Source organism: Colobus angolensis, unplaced genomic scaffold, assembly GCF_000951035.1.
Source record: "Colobus angolensis palliatus isolate OR3802 unplaced genomic scaffold, Cang.pa_1.0 Scaffold129, whole genome shotgun sequence".
Taxonomy (NCBI): domain Eukaryota; kingdom Metazoa; phylum Chordata; class Mammalia; order Primates; family Cercopithecidae; genus Colobus; species Colobus angolensis.
The window spans coordinates 2,646,631-2,665,547 of NW_012114141.1; the positions used below are offsets into that span (position 1 = coordinate 2,646,631).

The 18,917-nt window shown below is 38.2% G+C and overlaps 1 protein-coding gene across 3 annotated transcripts in view; it reads right to left on the reverse strand.

Annotated features, from left to right (window-relative positions):
* Positions 1-6,589: 6,589 nt before the first annotated feature.
* ANKRD28 (ankyrin repeat domain 28) overlaps positions 6,590-18,917 on the reverse strand; it is a 127,761-nt gene continuing 115,433 nt past the window's right edge. For all 3 annotated transcript variants that reach the window (XM_011933704.1, XM_011933703.1, XM_011933702.1), the window contains exons 22-28: positions 18,821-18,908; positions 18,646-18,729; positions 17,549-17,694; positions 16,823-16,905; positions 16,318-16,400; positions 15,239-15,330; positions 6,590-9,914 (exon numbers count right to left, since the gene is read on the reverse strand). In XM_011933704.1, coding sequence (XP_011789094.1) covers positions 9,628-9,914; positions 15,239-15,330; positions 16,318-16,400; positions 16,823-16,905; positions 17,549-17,694; positions 18,646-18,729; positions 18,821-18,908 — 863 coding nt within the window. In that variant the 3' untranslated portion in view covers positions 6,590-9,627. The remainder of the gene's footprint in view (positions 9,915-15,238; positions 15,331-16,317; positions 16,401-16,822; positions 16,906-17,548; positions 17,695-18,645; positions 18,730-18,820; positions 18,909-18,917) is intronic.

Below are 18,917 nucleotides of genomic sequence, written 5' to 3' on the forward strand. Positions count from 1 at the left end.
ATGACATATTCATAGTTATAGATTTGGAAAATATAAAACCAACTTCTGTGTTTACAATCTCTTAGTGGTAAGTTTACAGGTGGTTTTGTTTAAAGTGTCATAGAGAGTAACTGCTCTTCTAAAAATCCTCTGTTCTTTGCCTATTCCTTTCCTCCCTCATATCCCCTGGCAACCACTGATCTTTTCACTGTCCCCATAGTTTTGCCTTTTCCAGCATGCCATATTAAATTCCCAGGAGTAGGATTGCTGGATCATATGGTTTAAGTATGTTTAGTTTTGTAAGAAACTACCAAAATGTTTTCCAAAGTGGCTGAGCCATTTTGCATTCCCACCAGTAATGAATGAGTTCCTCCAAGTGGGCATAGTGGGTCATGTCTGTAATCCCAGCACTTTGGGAGGCTGAGGGGGATGGATCACTTGAGGTCAGGAGTTTGAGACCAGCCTGGCCAACATGGTGAAACCCTGTCTCTACTGAAAATACAAAAATTAGCCAGGCGTGGTGGCGCACACCTGTAATCCCAGCTACTCAGGAGGCTGAGGCGGGAGAATCGCTTAAACCCGGGAGGTGGAGACTGCAGTGGGTTGAGATCATGCCACTGCACTTCAGGCTGGGCAACAGAGCTAGATTCTGTCTCAAATAAAAAAAAAAAAAAGAAAGAAAAAGAAAAAGTAGAGCTCCTCCACATCCACACTAGCATTTGTGTTGTCAGTGTTCTGAATTTCCACCATTCTAATTAGTGTGTTGTGGTATCTCATTTTGTTTCCCTGATGAGATATGTGGAACATTTTTTCATATGCTTATTTGCCATCTGTGTCTTCTTTGGTGAGATGCCTGTTAAGGTTTTTGGTCCAATTTTAAAAGTTGGTTGTGTTCTTATTTGCGAGTTTTAAAGGTTCTTTGTATATTTTGGATAATATTTCTTTATCCGTCTTTTACAATTTTTTCCTCCCAGTCTATGGCTTGCCTTTTCATTCTGTGACAATGTCTCACAGAGCAGACATTTTAAAATTGTAATGAAGTCTAGCTTATCATTTTTTTTTTCATGGGTGGTGCCTTTGGTGTTATATCTAAAAAGTCATTGCCAAACCCAAGGTCAGGTAGATTTTCTCCTAAGAGTTTTATAGTTTTGCATTTTACATTTAGGTCTGTGATCCATTTTGTTAATTCTTGGGAAGGATGTAAGATCTGTGTCTAGTTTCACTTTTTGCTTGTAGTTGTCTTAGTTATTCCAGCACCATTTGTTGAAAATACTGTCTTCACTCCGTCACATTGCCTTTGCTCCTTTGTCAAAGATCAGTTAACTATATTCATGTGTGTCTATTTCTGGGTTCTCTTATCTGTTCCACTGATCTGTCCATTCTTTCACCAATACCACACTGTCTTGATTACTGTAGTTTTATAGTATGGGTAGTGTACATTGTGTAGTGTAAGTCTTCTGATTTTATTTGTCTCCTTCAATATCATGTTGGCTATTCTTGGCTTTTGCCTCTCCAAACTTTAAAATCAGTTTGTTGATATCTACAGAATAACTTGCTGGGATTTTAACTGAGACTGCACTGAATCTATAAAGTTGGCAAGAACCGACATCTTAATAATAGAGTCTTTTTATTCATGAATGGACTATCTCTGCATTTATTTTTTCTTTGATTTCTTCCAATAGAGTTTTGGAGTTTTCTTCATATAGACCTTATACATTTTTACAAGTTTTATACCTACATACTTCATATGTTGGGTACAAATGTAAACAGTATTGTGTTTTAAATGTCAAATTCTCTGTTCACTGCTGGCATATGAGAAAGTAATTGACTTTTGTATATGAACCTTGTATCTTGCAATACTGGTATAATTACTTACTAGTTCCAGCTTTTAAAATTCATTCTGATTTTCTACACAAATGGTCATTTGTGAAAACGTTTTACTTCTTCCCTTCTAACCTGCATACTTTTTATTTCCTTTTCTTGTCTTATTGCATTAGCTAAAACTTCCAGTATGATGTTGAAAAGCAGTGGTGAAGGGGGCCATCCATGTTTTGCTCCTGATCTTAAGAGTGCAGTGTCATGATCATGGCTCATTGCAGCTTGACTGCTTGTGCTCAAGCAATCCTTCCACCTCACCCACCTGAGCAGCTGGAACTACAGTTGTGTGCCACCATGCCTGGCTAATTTTTGTATTTTTTGTAGAGACAGGGTTTCATCATATTGCCCAGGCTGGAGTTTTTTTTTTTTTTTTTAATAGACGTTCTTTATCCAGTTGAGGAAGTTCCCATGTTTTCCTAGTTCCTGAGAATTATTTTCATGATTGTGTTGTATCTTGCTAGTATTTTGATTTGCTGAGAATTACTGCATCTATGTTCATGAGAAATATCGGCTTACAGTTTTTTTTTTTTGAGACAGAGTTTCACTCTTGTTGTCCAGGCTGGAGTGCAATGGCGTGATCTTGGCTCACTGAAACCTCCACCTCTCAGGTTCAAGTGATTCTCATGCCTCAGCCTCCCAAGTAGCTGGATTACAGGCATGCACCGCCACGCCCAGCTAATTTTTATTAGTAGTAAAAACAGGGTTTCTCCATGTTGGTCAGGCTGGTCTCGAACTCCTGACCTCAGGTGATCCGCCCGCCTTGGCTTCCCAAAGTGCTGCAATTACAGGCATGAGCCACTGCGCCTGGCCTACAGTCTTCTTATAATCTTTGGTTTTGAAATTGAAGTAATGCTGGCCTCCTTGACTGAGTTAGGATATATTCTTTCTGCTTCTATCTCTGGAAAACACTGTAGAGAAATGGTTTAATTTCACCCTGCTTGTTCAGTAGAATTCACCAGTGAATCCATCTGGGTCTGGTGCTTTCTGTTTTGGAAGGTTATTATTGATTCAGTTTCTCTAATAGATATAGGTCCATTCAGATATAGCTCTATTTCTTCTTGTGTACGTTTTGGCAAATTGTCTTTTAAGGTCCATCTAGGTTATCAAATTTGTTGGCATGAAGTTGTTCATGATATTCCTTTATTATCCTTTAAATGTCTATGGGCTCTGTATTGAAGTCTCTTCTCATTTCTGATATTAGTTGTGTCCTTTTTTTCCACCCCCTTAGCTTGGCTAGAGTTTTACTGATGTTATTAATCTTAAAACAAACAAACAAACTACTTTTGGTTTTGTTGAGTTTCTCTACTGAAATACTTCTTCAATTTCATTGATTTCTACTCTTAATTCTTGTCTTCTGCTTGCTTTGGATTTGCTTGTCTTTCTCTAGTTTCCTCAAGTGAACACATAGATGATTGATTTTAGAACTTTTTTTTTTGAGACAGAGTATTACTCTTGTTGCCCAGGCTAGAGTGCAATGGTGCGATCTCAGTTCACTGAAACCTCCACCTCCCAGGTTCAAGTGATTCTCCTGCTTCAGCCTCCCAAGTAGCTGGGATTACAGGTGCCCGCCACCATGCCTGGCTGTTTTGTATTTTTAGTAGAGAGGGGGTTTTGCCATGTTGGCCAGGCTGGTCTCAATGTTCACTAGATCCAGCTGGTTGATGGTGTTAAGTACAATGATGTCCTTGTTTATTTTCTGCCTGCTAGTTCTGTCCATTAGTGATAGAGGGGGTGTTGAAATCTCCAACTGTGATAGTGGATTCATCTATTTCTCATTGCAGTTCTACCGGTTTTTGCCTCACATACTTTGATACTCTGCTGTTAAGTGCATTGGTCAAATAATTGAGAAAGAGGTTTTGAAAGAGCTCTAGCTTTGTTTTGTTCCTTCTGGTGGCTGCTAGGCTGCAACAGGAATGTGGACTGTTAGTTTTCAGGGCTTCTACAGCTGGACAGTGAAAAAGGCGACGAATCCAAGTTAAAACATGACCAAGGCTGTTGTCCTTAGGTAGATTTAGTAGTTTTTCTTGAATTAAATGCTCTTGAGGCTGCTGACAGCCTTTAATTTTCAGACTTCTGTAACAGTCGATTCTGAGAAATTTTGCCAGTTTTATCATGGCTCTTATGAAGAAGCTAATTTTTGGAGCTCATTACTCTTGTCATTTTCACTGACATCATTTAGCAAAAGCTTTTCGACCATTTGGGCTTTAAAGATGAAAATTTATGTTGGCTTCCATGAAGGGATTAAAAAAAAGATGAAAATTTAATTTTCCTTAAAGAAGGGTAAAGAGAAAGAAATATAAGATTAAATTACTATTTTTTTGCAATGAAAACACATGGACACAAAGAGGGGAACAGACACTAGGGCCTACTTGAGGGTGAAAGGTGGCAAGAGTAAGATGTTCAAAAACCTAGCTATTACCTGGGTGATGAAATAATCTGTACACTAACCCCCTGCGGCATGTAGTTTACTTATATAACAAATCTGCACATGTTCCCTTGATCCTAAAATATTTTAAAAAATTAGTTTCAAATTACGGAAATATTTCAACCTGTATTTCAATTCTAATTAAGATAGTAGACAGGTAAGAGTCATAGGGCAAAGGGGAATGAGACAACCACAAGGAAATGAGAAGTAACACAAGAAGAGGAATGAGGCAGAGAGATGGAGACATTTTTTAAGTGCTGGAGACGGAGAGATGGAGAACTGATCTAGAACGGAGAGCACTAGATATCAGCATTTTTTGTCTTAAATGTAGTCACTAGCCAAACTTTCCTATCTTGTTTCAGATTAGGTTGTGCTTTGAAAGGGATGAACACAGTAACACACCAAAGAGGGGACTGGTGCTACATTCTTCTGGAGACTGAGGTAGGGAAGAGGTCGGTTTTCTACCTTTGGAAAAGAGCAGATCCAACAACCAACCAATCAGCAGCATTGCCAAGCAAGAACTTTCCAACTCAAAATACATGCTTGTTGCCCAGTTTTATATCTGGACTACCCACACTCTAAGGGTACCACAAAAAGGGAAGGAACAGGAATAAAGGAAAGGCTACCAAGCATACCCATGGAAAAGCTGAAAGCAGCAACAAATCGGTTGACATCATTTTGGCCTGACTGTGGAAATGGAACCCAAACTATCCTCCCCAAAATGGCAGAGAATACTGCCCCATCCCACTGAGGTAGGGTTGGCCACGTGATTTGTTATGGCCAGTGGAGTGTTGGCAGATGTGATGCACGCAGAAGGCACAAACCACACTTGTGTGGTTGGGCTTGCCTTCTTATGCTTCTACCATCAGTGTGGAAACTTCTGTGTAACTTTTGTATTTTAGCCCAGGCCCAAGGATGAACATAGATGGAGCAGGTGGAAACACAACTCATAGCAGGTAGTAAAGCCCAGACAGAGACCCAGCTTGAAGCACTCACCCACACAAGCTAATGTCAGCCAATCTGCAGAGGCATGAGTAAGAATGATTATTTTAAGCAACTGAGATTTGGGGTGGTTAGGTGGCAACAGCATCTGAAACATTAAGTAGACATCATTCTTTTAGGATCCACTCCTGAGGTCAAACTATGTTACCTCCCCCTTTACTGCTGTATGCCAAGAGCGTAGCACAGTTCCTGGCACATAGCAGGTGTTCAATAAACACCTGTTGCAGTCAGATTTACGTGTTTCTTCTAAAAATAGCAATCTAGGAGAATAAAACTGAGGAGAACTTACATAATTAAGTGTTCAGTGTGTGTCTCAACTTAAAAATCAACAATTCCAACAAAGACCAGATTGCATGTCAGCAGTCATTAGGGGGTTAAGAGCACTGACTATGGACATGACTGCCTGGATTTGAATCTAGGCTTCACAAATTACCAGCCAGGTGACCTTGGACCAACACTACTTCATCTCCCTCTTTCCTCATCTGTTAAATGGTGCTATAAATAGTACCTACCACATGGAACAGTTGTGTGGATTAAGACATAATTTATTTCAAGTACTTACAATCTTGCCCGGTACATGATAAATGCTGCATAGGCGTTTTCTATTATTACCTGCATAAAGACCATTTTGAGAAAGGTTATTAAAGCCCTCTTCACCTGTTCCTCTCATCACCTATTTATATCCATTTGTTCTCACTTCTATTATCTAATCTTGTACATGTTTCCAGTTAGCTCTTTTGTATATTTTCATCATCTTTCTATGCTCAGGATTGCTAAGTGCCAATATCTACTCTATCCCAAAGCGCCCCTCCACTAACTCCACCAACTATTTAAAGAACTGCTGATTTTGTTCTTTTCACACAGGGTATCATTTGCCCCCTTCTCCATCTGTTCAAATCTGATTCTTAATGTCCGGACCCAGTCTTATATGATGCCTGTTCTGATCTTCCCTCCCAATGTGATCTTACTCTGTACCTTTTATCAATTCATCTCTACCTCAATTACACTTTTATTACTTTCTACTTATACCTTTCCACAATGAAATTAATTGTAAGCTCCTAAAGGACAAGATCACAATTTCTTGGTGTTCTGCCCATTCCTACTGCCAAGTATACAGCAGGCAAGCAATATTTATTGAATAAATATATTTGAAAATCCCATACAGATAGGTTCATGTAAAGTCTAAATCAGCTTTGCTAAAAAGTCATTTTTTTTTTATTAAAAAAGGAAAAAAAAAACTTGTCAATTCAATGCTAGACAGTTTAAGGGAAAATAAGTTTGCATGTAAAAGAGACAGACACTTGATTTATTGCATTAAAAAACTTTATTTCTTTTAAAAGGTCCAATATAAGCCAAATTAACCCCAAAATTTACAGCTACACTTCAAGATCTCCTGAACTAAATGGCACTGTTTGAGACGAGTGTCTTGTTAAAGGAGGTCATTTGCTATTACCACCATTTCACCCAAAGTAGTTCTAGAGCAGAAGCTGGTATTATAATACACATATTTCAGGTGTCATCTTTTATGCATAAGTTAAAGAAAGTAAACAGGCTTTTCTACTCTGTGTGAGGATAAGAAACACTACAGAACAGGGCCTGAATGCTTTAGATATACAAGGTGTAACCATAAAGGAAATTTCTACGGCACTGTGTTCATTCATTCAAGTAGTTCATGTACTTATTCCAACAATACTGGTGTAGTTCAAATAAAATTTGAGACAGTACTTTGGGGTTTCCCTTCATTGGGTGCAGACCAAAGGAAGTGGTTAAGCTGGAGGGCAGACTCTCACAAATGGATTACAAAAGTAATGAAATAGTTTTCTTAGTGGGGTGGCATTCGCAAGAACTACCTTAATGTTTTTGGTAACAGCATCATTTACATATAAGTGATGCACGATAGAAGTTCTGGTATATGTGATAAATTAAAAACAGCTTGTCACTTTATAGCCACACCTTGGATTTCATTAGATGTGGTAAATCTAATAGTGTGTCAAATGAGTCCTTCTGGAAATCACTTCAGCAGAGAAGTCAAACAGCCTGTAAAAGAGAAGACATGGCAGAATGTGCGAGATTCATCCTTCCAACATTCTCAGGGTTCTCTTGGAGGACAGACCCGGGCCCAAAGACAGAAGTTACCGGGAGGGAGGCTTCAACTCCATCTAAGGAAGACCTTTCTAACAGTTAGAGCTGCTCAACAACTGAATGGACTGCTTGGTGAGGTAGAGTCACTTGGAAGTGTTCAAGGTGGAAAGATCACCCTTGTAGAAGGGACTCCTGCATTTGTTAAGAGGTTAGAGAGTGGATGAACCTCAGGTCTCTTTCAATTCTGAGATTCTAGAAAATTCCCTCAGGGAATTCAGAAGAGAATTCCTAAAAGGAAAGAGAAAGCACACATATGTATACTTTTAGAATCTGCTTGAATTTTCTTTTTTCTTTTTTTTTTTCAAAAGGTACAATAGAAAATGTTGTCCACTGCCATTAAAATGCATATTCACCTTCCTATTACTAATAATTAGGAAGGGTTCATTATGACTTCTTTATATTATAAGAAAAGATGGGGGATTAGATTTATAATTTCTGTAAATATTTTAGAAAAAATGCTTAAAATCTAGTAGTCAATGCCCTAGAAACTTTATAGATTTGTAGATAATATGCACAGATACAAATACATTATTCATTAAATACAACTCACATCTGTGTTTTATTATACTCTAAAATATACAGGAATCTTGATGTACTGAAAGAGTGCAAATAGATACAGTATTCAAGCAGTCACTATTTCTATGTACATGCTCATTAATTCTTCAAAAAACCCACAAAATTATCAAATAGATCAAAATACTGTTCTGTGTTTTCACACTTTATATTCAGAAAAACCAGCTGATAATTTACAATGTCATAAAGTTTCCAGTTTCACAATACAAAAAGGATAAAATGAAATTGGGTATTATTTTGTTGCAATTTATAGAACTTTACCCATACCTGTAAGACCCTTAATGTTTATGAAATCATTTTCACTGGGAAAGTGACAGTTACAGTAAAAGCAGAACCACACAAATATTTATTTAAAGCTGAAATATCAGCCTTCTTTCTCTCTTTTGCTATTTGAAAGGTAGTCTTCAATTTGGCAGGCAACTGCTTCTCTCTCCAAATAGTAACAGGTTACAAACATGCTACTTTAAATATAAATAGGACCTAAGGCTTTAGTATTTTAAATCTTGCCTAATACAGAAATGCCTTCCAAGGGACTTAGTGATGTTTAATTTATGAACAACAAGGAATTATTTTCCTTTTGATTATTCACTTTTTCAAAACTCATAGATCAGAATAAACATAAAAAATCCCCCAATCCATGGTGGGGACACAAAAGTAACCTAAGTGACTAAGGTGTGCCATTCAAAGTAGAGAGGTTGAAGACTCCATGCCCCAGAACCACTTGGCTGCAATAGGGTGAAATAATCTACTTTTTGATTTCACAAATTTTTTTTTCTAGGAAATTCTTTACATTTTTAAACAAAAATAGTACTATTTTAAACCCAAACCATTCAAAACAGGGCAACAGCCTGACCCCAATCCATCTCAATGTCTATGTCACAAGTATTTTCACCCGTATTGCACCCAGTCAGCTGGTTTTTAATTCTAATAGTATAAAAATTGGAAATTTGAAATATTTATGTAAAAGAAAAAATGTAAAAATACATCTGCTTTCTCTCATGGTTTAATACAGCATTGGAAGGCTTTCAGATATTTTCTTAAAAAGAAAAAAAAAACAAACTCAACATTTAAAACCAAATCTCAGTTTCATTTCCAGAAATATTGCAGTTTGGTTTAGGTAATGTTTCATTTCATCTACTCCAGTTTCCACAAAATGGCATTTTATTAAAAAAAACCTTTCAATTATTTGGTCCTTTTGCAATTTGCTGTGCACATAATGCCTACTGTACCAAACTTTTATTGCCTTTAAATTTAGTTGTAATTTTATTGATAAAATTTAAATCTAGTGTCTTTATTTCTTCTGTTACGATAGTGTTGCTTATCTAAGCAGGTTAGAGTGCACAGTGTCCCCAATTATTCCTGGCACTGCAAACCAAATTAAACAATTCCACAAAGAACTCTGACATCAACGTGTTTTCCTCAGTCAAGTCTATTTCAAGATTCTAGAAGTTCCTTTTGTAAAACTTGCCTTTAAAACTCTTCCTCCTAATGTCATCACATCTCTTAACATTGGCTCACTGTGCGATCTTTCCTCTTAGGTTGAATTTCTACGTGAATATCGAAGTGCCTTTTTCCTGAAAAAGCACAGTTTGAAGCTTTACTGTGAGAACTCCCTCCTCCTCAGCCTCTCAGTAGGTCTCAGAATCAGAGTCGTTGAGCTCATCCACGTCAGTGTATAAGTACTCCTGTTCCCCGCCAATGTTGTTGAAACTGCAATAGGAGCTAGGTTCATTCCTCATGATGGGCAAAGCTTCAAAGCTGACTGTTTTTGAGGTGTTGGTATAACGGTTAATGGCATTGAATGTCAAGGATGATAAAGGACTACTTGATGAGACAGGCATCATGGTGGCCAAAATGAGAGCCAGGCAATCAGCCACATCCTTATTGGGAGCACAGGCCAAAGCTGGGGTATAGCCTAGAATTGAAGATAAAATTTGAAAATTAAGCATCCTGAGACATATTTCACCAAAGATAAGGAAATAAGCCTAAGTACTTCAACTTTAGACATATTTTACATTACGTAGCTTATAATAAATTGCTGTCACCAGCATGATTTGCAAGTTTCTATTAAGTAGAAAAAGAATAGCCATAGAAACCTAGGGTGGAAGACGTTAGACTAGACAACAGAAGAGGAAACAGGCCCAGAGAAGAATGACTTCCCCAAGATCTCACAACTTATCCGTATCCATCTGAATTCACAGAAGAAACTGGGCTAGAATAAGAAAAACACCACAGATCAGTGAATCTTCTTTCAGGATGGTAAGCAGAGATTTACTGTTAATTTGTAGTTATATCAGTGTCAAGAAAAAATAAAAAAATTTAATTTGTAGTTATGTAAGGAAGCTTTTTGACGCTAAGAAATCTAAATGTGTATAGCTTCATGGATCCGCCACAGGGCAGGTGCTCAGAAGATAGGTGTTGAACGAATGACACTTGGTTGTCAGTTTAACTTTTCTCTTGGAGTCATAGTCTCTTGAAGAAAAACAGTAGACAAACTAAACAGATGAACTTTAAAAACTACTAAATCAAAACAACTATTTCCTTTGTAAATATTCTCTTTTTTTAAGCAGAAGACAACTGACTTTAGTCATAAGTTACCACAAAGTGTCAACACAGCAAACCAAGGAGGAAACATTTGGTACCTCAGTTGGTACAAGACTCAGTCTTGAGGATGGAGCAGGAGAGAAGTGAGAACAGTGTGATGCCAGGCTTCAATTATACCATATGGAACTTTAATAGTTTATCACAAAACACACATTTGTGTAACCACCATACAGGTTAAGAAAGAGAACACTACCAGCATACCAGAAGCCTCCATATATCCTCTACCCAATCATCATACCTTTTTTCTTCCACAATGGTAACTACTATCCTGGCTTACGGGGTAGTAATTTCCTTGCTTTCAACTTGGAGTCATAAACACTATAGTTTTTTTTGAGACAGAGTCTTACTCGGTCACCCAGGCTGGAGTGCAGTGGTGCAAACTTGGCTTACTGCAACCTCCACCTCCCAGGTTCAAGTAATTCACCTGCCTCAGCCTCCAGAGTAACTGGGATTACAGGTGTGTGCCACCACACCCAGCTAATTTTTTATATTTTTAGTAGAGATGGGGTTTCACTATGTTGGCCAGGCTGGTCTCAAACTCCTGGCCTCAAGTGATCTGCCTGTCTCAGCCTCCCGGATTAGAGATGTGAGCCACCATACCCAGCCCACAGTTTAGTTTTGAGTTTTTAAAAAACTTAATATAAATGGAATCATATAGTATGTATTATTTCATATCTGGCTTTTTTTGTGTAGCATTATGTGAGACTTATCAATGTTGTATGTAACTGTAGTTGGTTCGTTTTCATTGTTATACAGTATTTCATTGTGCGATTATACTATGGTTTAGTTACACATTTCAACTATTGGGCATCTGGTTGCTTCCAGTTCTCCCACATATTTTCATCTATGCTGTATTAGCCTTGATAAAGAAAGGATTTTTTTTTTTTTGAGACAGGGTCTTGTTCTGTCACCCAGGCTGGAATGCAGTGTAATGATCATGCTCACTGCACCCTCAACCTCTGGGCTCAAGTGATCCTCCCAACTCAGCCTGCTGAGTAGCTGGGACTATAGGCACATGCCATGCCTGGCTAATTTTTAGATTTTTTTTGTAGATACAGGGTCTCGCTTTGTTGCCCAGGCTGGTCTCAAACTGCTGGCTTTAAGTGATCTTCCTGCCTCTGCCTCCCAAAATGCTGCGATTACAGTAGTAAGCCACTGTGCCCAGCCACAAAAAGTAATTTTTTTCCCCCTTTGTAAAGTTCGCATTTTGTCAAGGGTCAAAGAGAACAACTGATGTCCTTCCAAGTTTGGCAGCAGTGGCTGAAGGCTGTCTGTACTTTTAATTAAATTTTATTTGTCCAAAGTAGCTAGGGGAAGTCCTTCACTGCCCACGCTTCTTTCAAGGGTTCTTCTAAAGGTGCCTGCTGCTATTGTTCCTGCTGCTGGCAGGCAGAACAACCCATTACATAGGCCAGGATGCCTTGGATGATAGTGGGGGTGGGGAAAGAAGCATGTTTCATGTGTGTTTTCTAGTCAGAGTATGACTAAAAATAGGCTCCTCTCCTCTGCATGGGGGTTATTTTTTGAGATGAACTCTCACTCTGTCACCCAGGCTAGAGTGCAGTGGCGTGATCTCGGCACACTGCAACCTCTGCCTCCTGGGTTCAAGTGATTCTCCTGCCTCAACCTCCCAAGTAGCTGGGATTACAGGTACGCGCCACCACACCTGGTTAATTTTTGTAGTTTTAGTAGAGACGGGGTTTCGCCATGTTGGCGGGGCTGGTCTCAAGCTCCTGACCTCAGGTGATCCACCTGCCTTGGCCTCCCAAAGTGCTGGGATCACAGGCGTGGGCCACTGTGCCCGGCCAGTTATATCTCTTAACATGCCACACTCTTTGCTTAGAAAGTTCCTTCCCCACTTTCTCCTTATCCTTTGGATTTTGGCTTAGCAGTCACATTTTTTGGGATGCCTTCTCTGATCCTGCAAGAAAGGATTTGAAGACCCTCTTAAGTACCCTCATAGCATTCTATGCTTATTCCAATTAAACTATTTCAAGTGCATCATTAATAGCCTGTTTACACTCTTATCTCCATTCAAGGGAGTAGACTATGTCTTATTTTACACTGTATCCTCAGAAGTTAGTACGGCGCTTGGCATAATCACTCAGGCAGCAAATATTCACTCATGCAGCAAATACTCACTGAGCCTCCACTTGCTCAGGCACTATTCAGAACACTAAGAATATATCAGTGAATGCAACTGATAAAGATTTCACTGTTCTTGTGGAGCTTACATTCACTTTAGTGGGGAAGACACACAATCGACATAATAAAAAAGTACATTATATACAATATGTTAAAAGCTTTATGTAAAAAAAGAGGAAAGAGTGAAGAAGGTTAACAAGGACTGAGAATGCTGTGGTAGGAGTATCTAGCAAGTTGTAGTACAGAGTAGTTAGAATACGCTTCATTGAGAAGATGAAACTGGAGCTAAGATTTGAAACAGGTGACGGATTAAGTCATGGGATGTTTGGGGACAGAGTGTTCAGGCAGAGTAAACAGTCAGAATGAAGATCACAATGCATGTATAACCCTGCTGTGGAGGGGCTGGCATTGCAGAATCAAGTAGAGAAAGGAGAAGACTAGGAAACAGTATCAGAAAGGTGACGAAGTGGAGGACACATCATATAGGGCCTAGTAAGGTCATTTTAAGAACTATGAATGGGGCCAGGTGGAGCACTCTGGGAGGCCGAGGTGGGGGGATTGCTTGAGGCCAGGAGTTCAAGACCAGCCTGGACAATATAGTGAGAGTCTATCACCACAAAAGATAAATGAGCTGGGCATAGTGGTGCATACTTGTAATGCTAGCTACTTGGGAGGCTGAGGTGAGAGGTTCTCTTGAGCCCAGGAGTTCAAGGTTACAATCAGCTATGATCTACCACTGTACTCCAGTCTGGGCAACAGAGTGAGACCCTGTCTCTTTACAAAACAAAACAATACAAAACCAAACCAAACCGAAATTCAAGAGTAACATGTTCTCATATACTTTAAAAGGATCCAGGCCAGGCTGGTAGCAATAATAAAAAAGTGGGCATATTTTAAATCTGCTTTAGAGGTGGAGTCAATAATGTATGCTGATGGACTATACACTGGGTATGAGTGAGAGGAATCAAGGATGACTCTAGGGGTTTTGCCCTGAGCAATTGTAAGAATAAGAATTGTCTTCAACGGAGATCATGATGTTGTGGGGAGAGTAGGTCTGGCAAGGGGAGTGGGAAAGGATCAACCAACCGTTCATTTCTGAACTTTCTAGGTTTAAGCTGTTTATCAGATATCCACATGGATATGTCAATTAGGCACGTGGATATACAGAGACTGTGAGAAGTCTGGGTTGGAGATATAAATCTGGGAATTCTCAGCATATAGGTAGTATTTAAAACCATAGGGAGTCAATGTAGATAGAGAAAGCAAAAAGAATGAAGGATTGAGTCCTAGAAGGAGAAGAGGGAGAAATTTTGTAAAACAAATTAAGAAAGAATAACTAGTAATGTAGAAGGAAAACGAAGGAAGTGTGGGGTTCAAAAAGCAAAGTAAACAAAATTTATCAAAGGAAACAAGTAATCAGTTATGCCAAAAGCTGATCTATCAAGTAAAATGAGAGCTAAGTAGTAGTTAACATAGTAGAAGTCACAGGTGGTTTTGATGAGAATAGTTTTGTTATGTGTAGGGGTGAGGGGAGAAGGCCTGACTACAGGGAAATTAAGAGAAAATGGAAGAATGAGGCCGGACACTGTGGCTCACACCTGTAATCCTAGCACTTTGGGAAGCTGAGGTGGGTGGATCACCTGAGGTCAGGAGTGTGAGACCAGCCTGGCCAACATGGTGAAATCCCGTCTCTACTAAAAATACAAAATTTAGCCAGGTGTAGTGGCGGGTGCCTGTAATCCCAGCTACCTGGGGAGGCTGAGGCTTGAGAATCGCTTGAAACCAGGAAGCAGAGGTTGCAATAAGCTGAGATCACGCCACTGCACTTCAGCCTGGGCAACAGAGGTAGACTCCGTCTCAAAAACAAAAAACAACACAACAACAACAAAAGAATGGAAGAATGAGAGGTGAATAACTGGGGACAGCAAGATAACAGTTTTGCTGCAAAGGGGAACAGAGAAATATGGCAGCAGCTGGCAGGAGTAGTGAGATTTATAAATTGTTTTTTAAAGATGAGGCAACTAGTGTTTATATACTGAGGAATAATACAGGAAGAGAGCGAAAAATTGTTACCGCAGGACATAAAAGAGAACTGTCAAAGTGACATTATGAAGTAGGCAAAAGGGGACATGATCTAGTGCATGAGTAGAAGCACTGACTTTAAGTAAGAATGTAGCACTTAATTAGGATCTTGATAATATTTGCTGAAAGAACAAAATCTTTGGCTACTAAAACAACAGAAAGTGGTAAGTATAAACAGTAAATACTAACTTTGCTATAACAGATGATATAGGGATTCAGAAGTACATCTGTTAGATAACTTTTCCTACTTCTTTTGCCCTTATTCCTTTGCCACAAACTACTATTCATTATTAACTTTAGCTCTCCTCTTTGACTAATAAAAAATATCCAAGTTTATTTCTCTTCAAATATGGATCATCAAAAGATAAAAGCTCTAGGTGAAGCGAAGACAATATAGAACCAACTTACCATTTTCATCTACTGCAAGCACACTTGCTCCTTTTCCCAAAAGTTCCTGAACCACCATTGTTAGCCCATTTCGGGCAGCAACATGCAGAGGTCTAGGGGAAAAAACATGATACATGTACACATATGTGCATGTGCATGCATATACACATACACACCTGGCTGTCAAAGAGCATTTTTGTCAACTTGTGAAGACCAAGAGGTACAAACTCGAGGCACCTAGTCCTAATAGCAAAGATGGGGGCAGGGAGAGCAGAATCTCTGTGCAGTGCACTGTCACACCTTGTCAACGTGTGGCTAGACATCAAGCTCAGCCATAGGTCCCATCGACAGGTCCCTACCTTCACCCAATCCTTTTGTTACTTTTCTTCTCAGACTCAATGTTTAAAATAATTTTACCATTGAAATTGCATTCCTCCATTGTTAAGGAATGAGGCTGGTAAAGACATAGACTATATATTAAAACTGTAAACTGCAGTAGCATAAATTCTAATAGGTTTTGAAAACAGCTTACAAGCTTCACGACTAATTTTTGGACCTTCAAGGGATCTGACTAATCCCAGAATGGGCAACAATATTCTAAGATTTTTATCTTTACTAAACCTCAAAATGGAATAGCAAAGGACAATGAGAGACACTGATGTAAGATTTCTCTCAGTCAATCTGGAGGTTGGCTGCTCATATTATTAAAAATTCTGATTCTTTCAGAAACTTTATTTGCTTACAGACACACATAAAACTTCTTACCTCATTTATTGTTAGTTTCAAGTAACATATTATTACAGTTGATTTCCATAAAATACACAAAATAGTACTACTTTCTTTCAGAAAATTAGGTAGGTGGATTAAGAAAAAAATACATTATTGTCAATGTTGTAATAAAGTTTCAGTTCAAAAGCATTTTAAATAATATGCCTTTTAGTTGTGATCATTTTAGAGATGAGTTTCGACAGTTGTAAACTATTAAAATTGCTTCTATGACTAATGAAACCTATTCCAATAGTCACATGTTTAAAAAAATCCATTTCTCATTTTTATAATTGTAGGTCACAAAGTTTATACTAGATACTGACAGTACTCACGTTTGCAAGGCTGCGTTGGTTGCATTGATGAGGTTTCTATCTGTTATCTTTTCCAGTATTAACAAGGCACTAGTTTCATGACCCTATAATTGTGGCAGATAAGTTATAAAAACTTGGGCACCATTCAAGGTACATTTATACACCCAACAATCTGCAACCCTAGTCCATATAATATGTACAACACCATTCATATGCCATGAATTTTCCTGGCTAATATCTTAATATTTGCCCAAACACATCTTGGGAGTGAGGGTAGGAGAAGAGGACAAAATTAAGATTAAGGAAAGAGGATTATTACACTTAGACTTGTGTTCCAAAACTTATTTGGCTTACTGGACACTTTGATATGCCACGGTGCCTTACAAGTCAATAATTTTGTTCAAGAAATCTAATACCAGTGATCATTAGAGAGGTTTGGTCCTGAGTTCTGTTCATTGTAGTGAAGTCAAAAAACTTTTAATGCCACTGTTAACAATGAAAACATGTTCTTAAAATGTATACATACCTTGCTACAAGCCAAATGGAGGGCAGTATTTTTACTGTTATCTTGTAAAGTCAGTTCTGCACTAGCACTGCTAACCAGCATCTCTGGGAGGAAAAAGTGCATCAATTCTTATGTTTATGAACATGTTTCTTAGATTACCAATAACTCACTGTAGAGAAACGAAGATACAAAGCAAAAAAGTCCCTCTCACAAAAACTTAAGTACAAGAAAAATATTGTAATATATAACACATATACTATATCTTCATATAATTGTATGAGACAATTATATTGTTTTATAAGTCACACACTCTAACAATGGCAATTAACATTTATTTTGTGACTGTGCACTAAATTTTAAATACTGCTTTACATGCTCTGGATTTACAGTAATTTATTTAAACCTCACAACAACCCACCAAGTAGATACTGTTATTTTTCTCATTTTGTAAATGAGAAAACTGAGGCATCAGGTCATTTAGCTGGAAGATCTAGGACTCACATTGAGGCAATCCAACTCCAGAGTCAGTGTTCTTAACCACTATGTTATAGGGCCATCGTAAAGTAGACTCCTCAATCAGTAAGGGCAAACTAAAACATTGTATCCCTAAATGAAAATGTGGATTGCAAACAGGTAAAAGGTTTTAAGTCTTAGGAGTGGTAAGTGAAGTCAGAAGTCTTGGGATCTAAGTTATAAGTAAGTGATACACATACTTAGGAAAATACAATTTTAAAGAAGTTTATTTACCAACTGTATTTGTTTGTCCATTTTCTGCAGCCATCATAAGAGGTGTTTTCCCTGTAGAGTCCACAGAATTGACTTGAGCATTATGGCTCAGCAGCAGCTGTAAACACTCTACATGGTCTGTGAAGGCAGCTGCATGGAGAGGAGTTCTGTGATAAAGAAAAATTGAAACGTATGACTAAATTTGAATGTTATATATGCTGGAAAAATATTCTTTAATTTGTGACATGCAGTTTTTAAGGGTTTACATATTAGGCTATAAAGGCACTGCCTATATACAAACAAACAGGCTCAATGGAGCTCACTAATTTCTCCCATAGAAATTTGTACTTTCAATAATATAGAAGGCCTTAATTAAACTAGAACTAGTATGAAGTAAAGATTAATTACAAAATTGCTAAAATAACATTACATCATTAAAGGAAATTTTGAAAGAAATAAATCCTGACCTGAATACCACCACCTCTTACAACTGCTGGACTTTCTTCCAGCCTTTACTCCTATTTAGAAAACTGTTAACTTTGTTAACAATTATCTTTGGGAAACAAACAACTTATAAAGAAAGGGGAAAATTTACATTTTAAAATAGTTTAGAGGAGGAAAACTTCCTAAAATCTATAAATAGAAAAACCTTTTATAATGTAAAAATAATTGAGATCTTAAAACAATTTATACTTACAAATATAAAAATCAACTTTTAAATAATAATGGGTTTTCTGTAAATTCTCTCACACCAGGCCAGTAGTTAAAATTTATTTCTTAATGAAAATAAAACTTTTTTTGGGGATAGGGCAGAGACGGGATCTTACTCTGTCACCCAGGCTGGAATGCAGTGGTGCAATCATAGCTCACTGCTGCCTCAAACTCCTGGGCTCAAGTGATCCTCCTGCCTCAGCCTCTTGAATAGCTGGGATCACAGGCATGCATCATCACGTCTTTTTTTTTTTTGGTAGAAATGCAGGTCTTAGTATGCTGACCAGGCTGGTCTTAAACTCCTGGCTTCAAGTTATCCTCCCACCTTGGCCTCCCAGATTGTTAGGATTATAGGCATAAGCCACTGTGCCTGGCTAAAACTATTTAATACATAGTTGAATTCCTACCTTCCTTTTGAATCTGTGGCGTTCACAATGCTGGCACCTAATGTATCAATTAACATCTCAGCAGCACCTTCGTTGTCATTTATCCTGTGTAAGGTAACATGGTGATCATTCTCACAGCAATGGTGTATTTCTTAAAACACTCAAACCAAGTCTGATTCATTCTGGCTTTACTTACACAGCACAATGCAATGGACTAAAAGCATTTCCTTCCGTTTTCTGGAAAACTTCCTGTTCTAAAAGCAGTTCTACACATGTCTCGTGACCTAAATAGG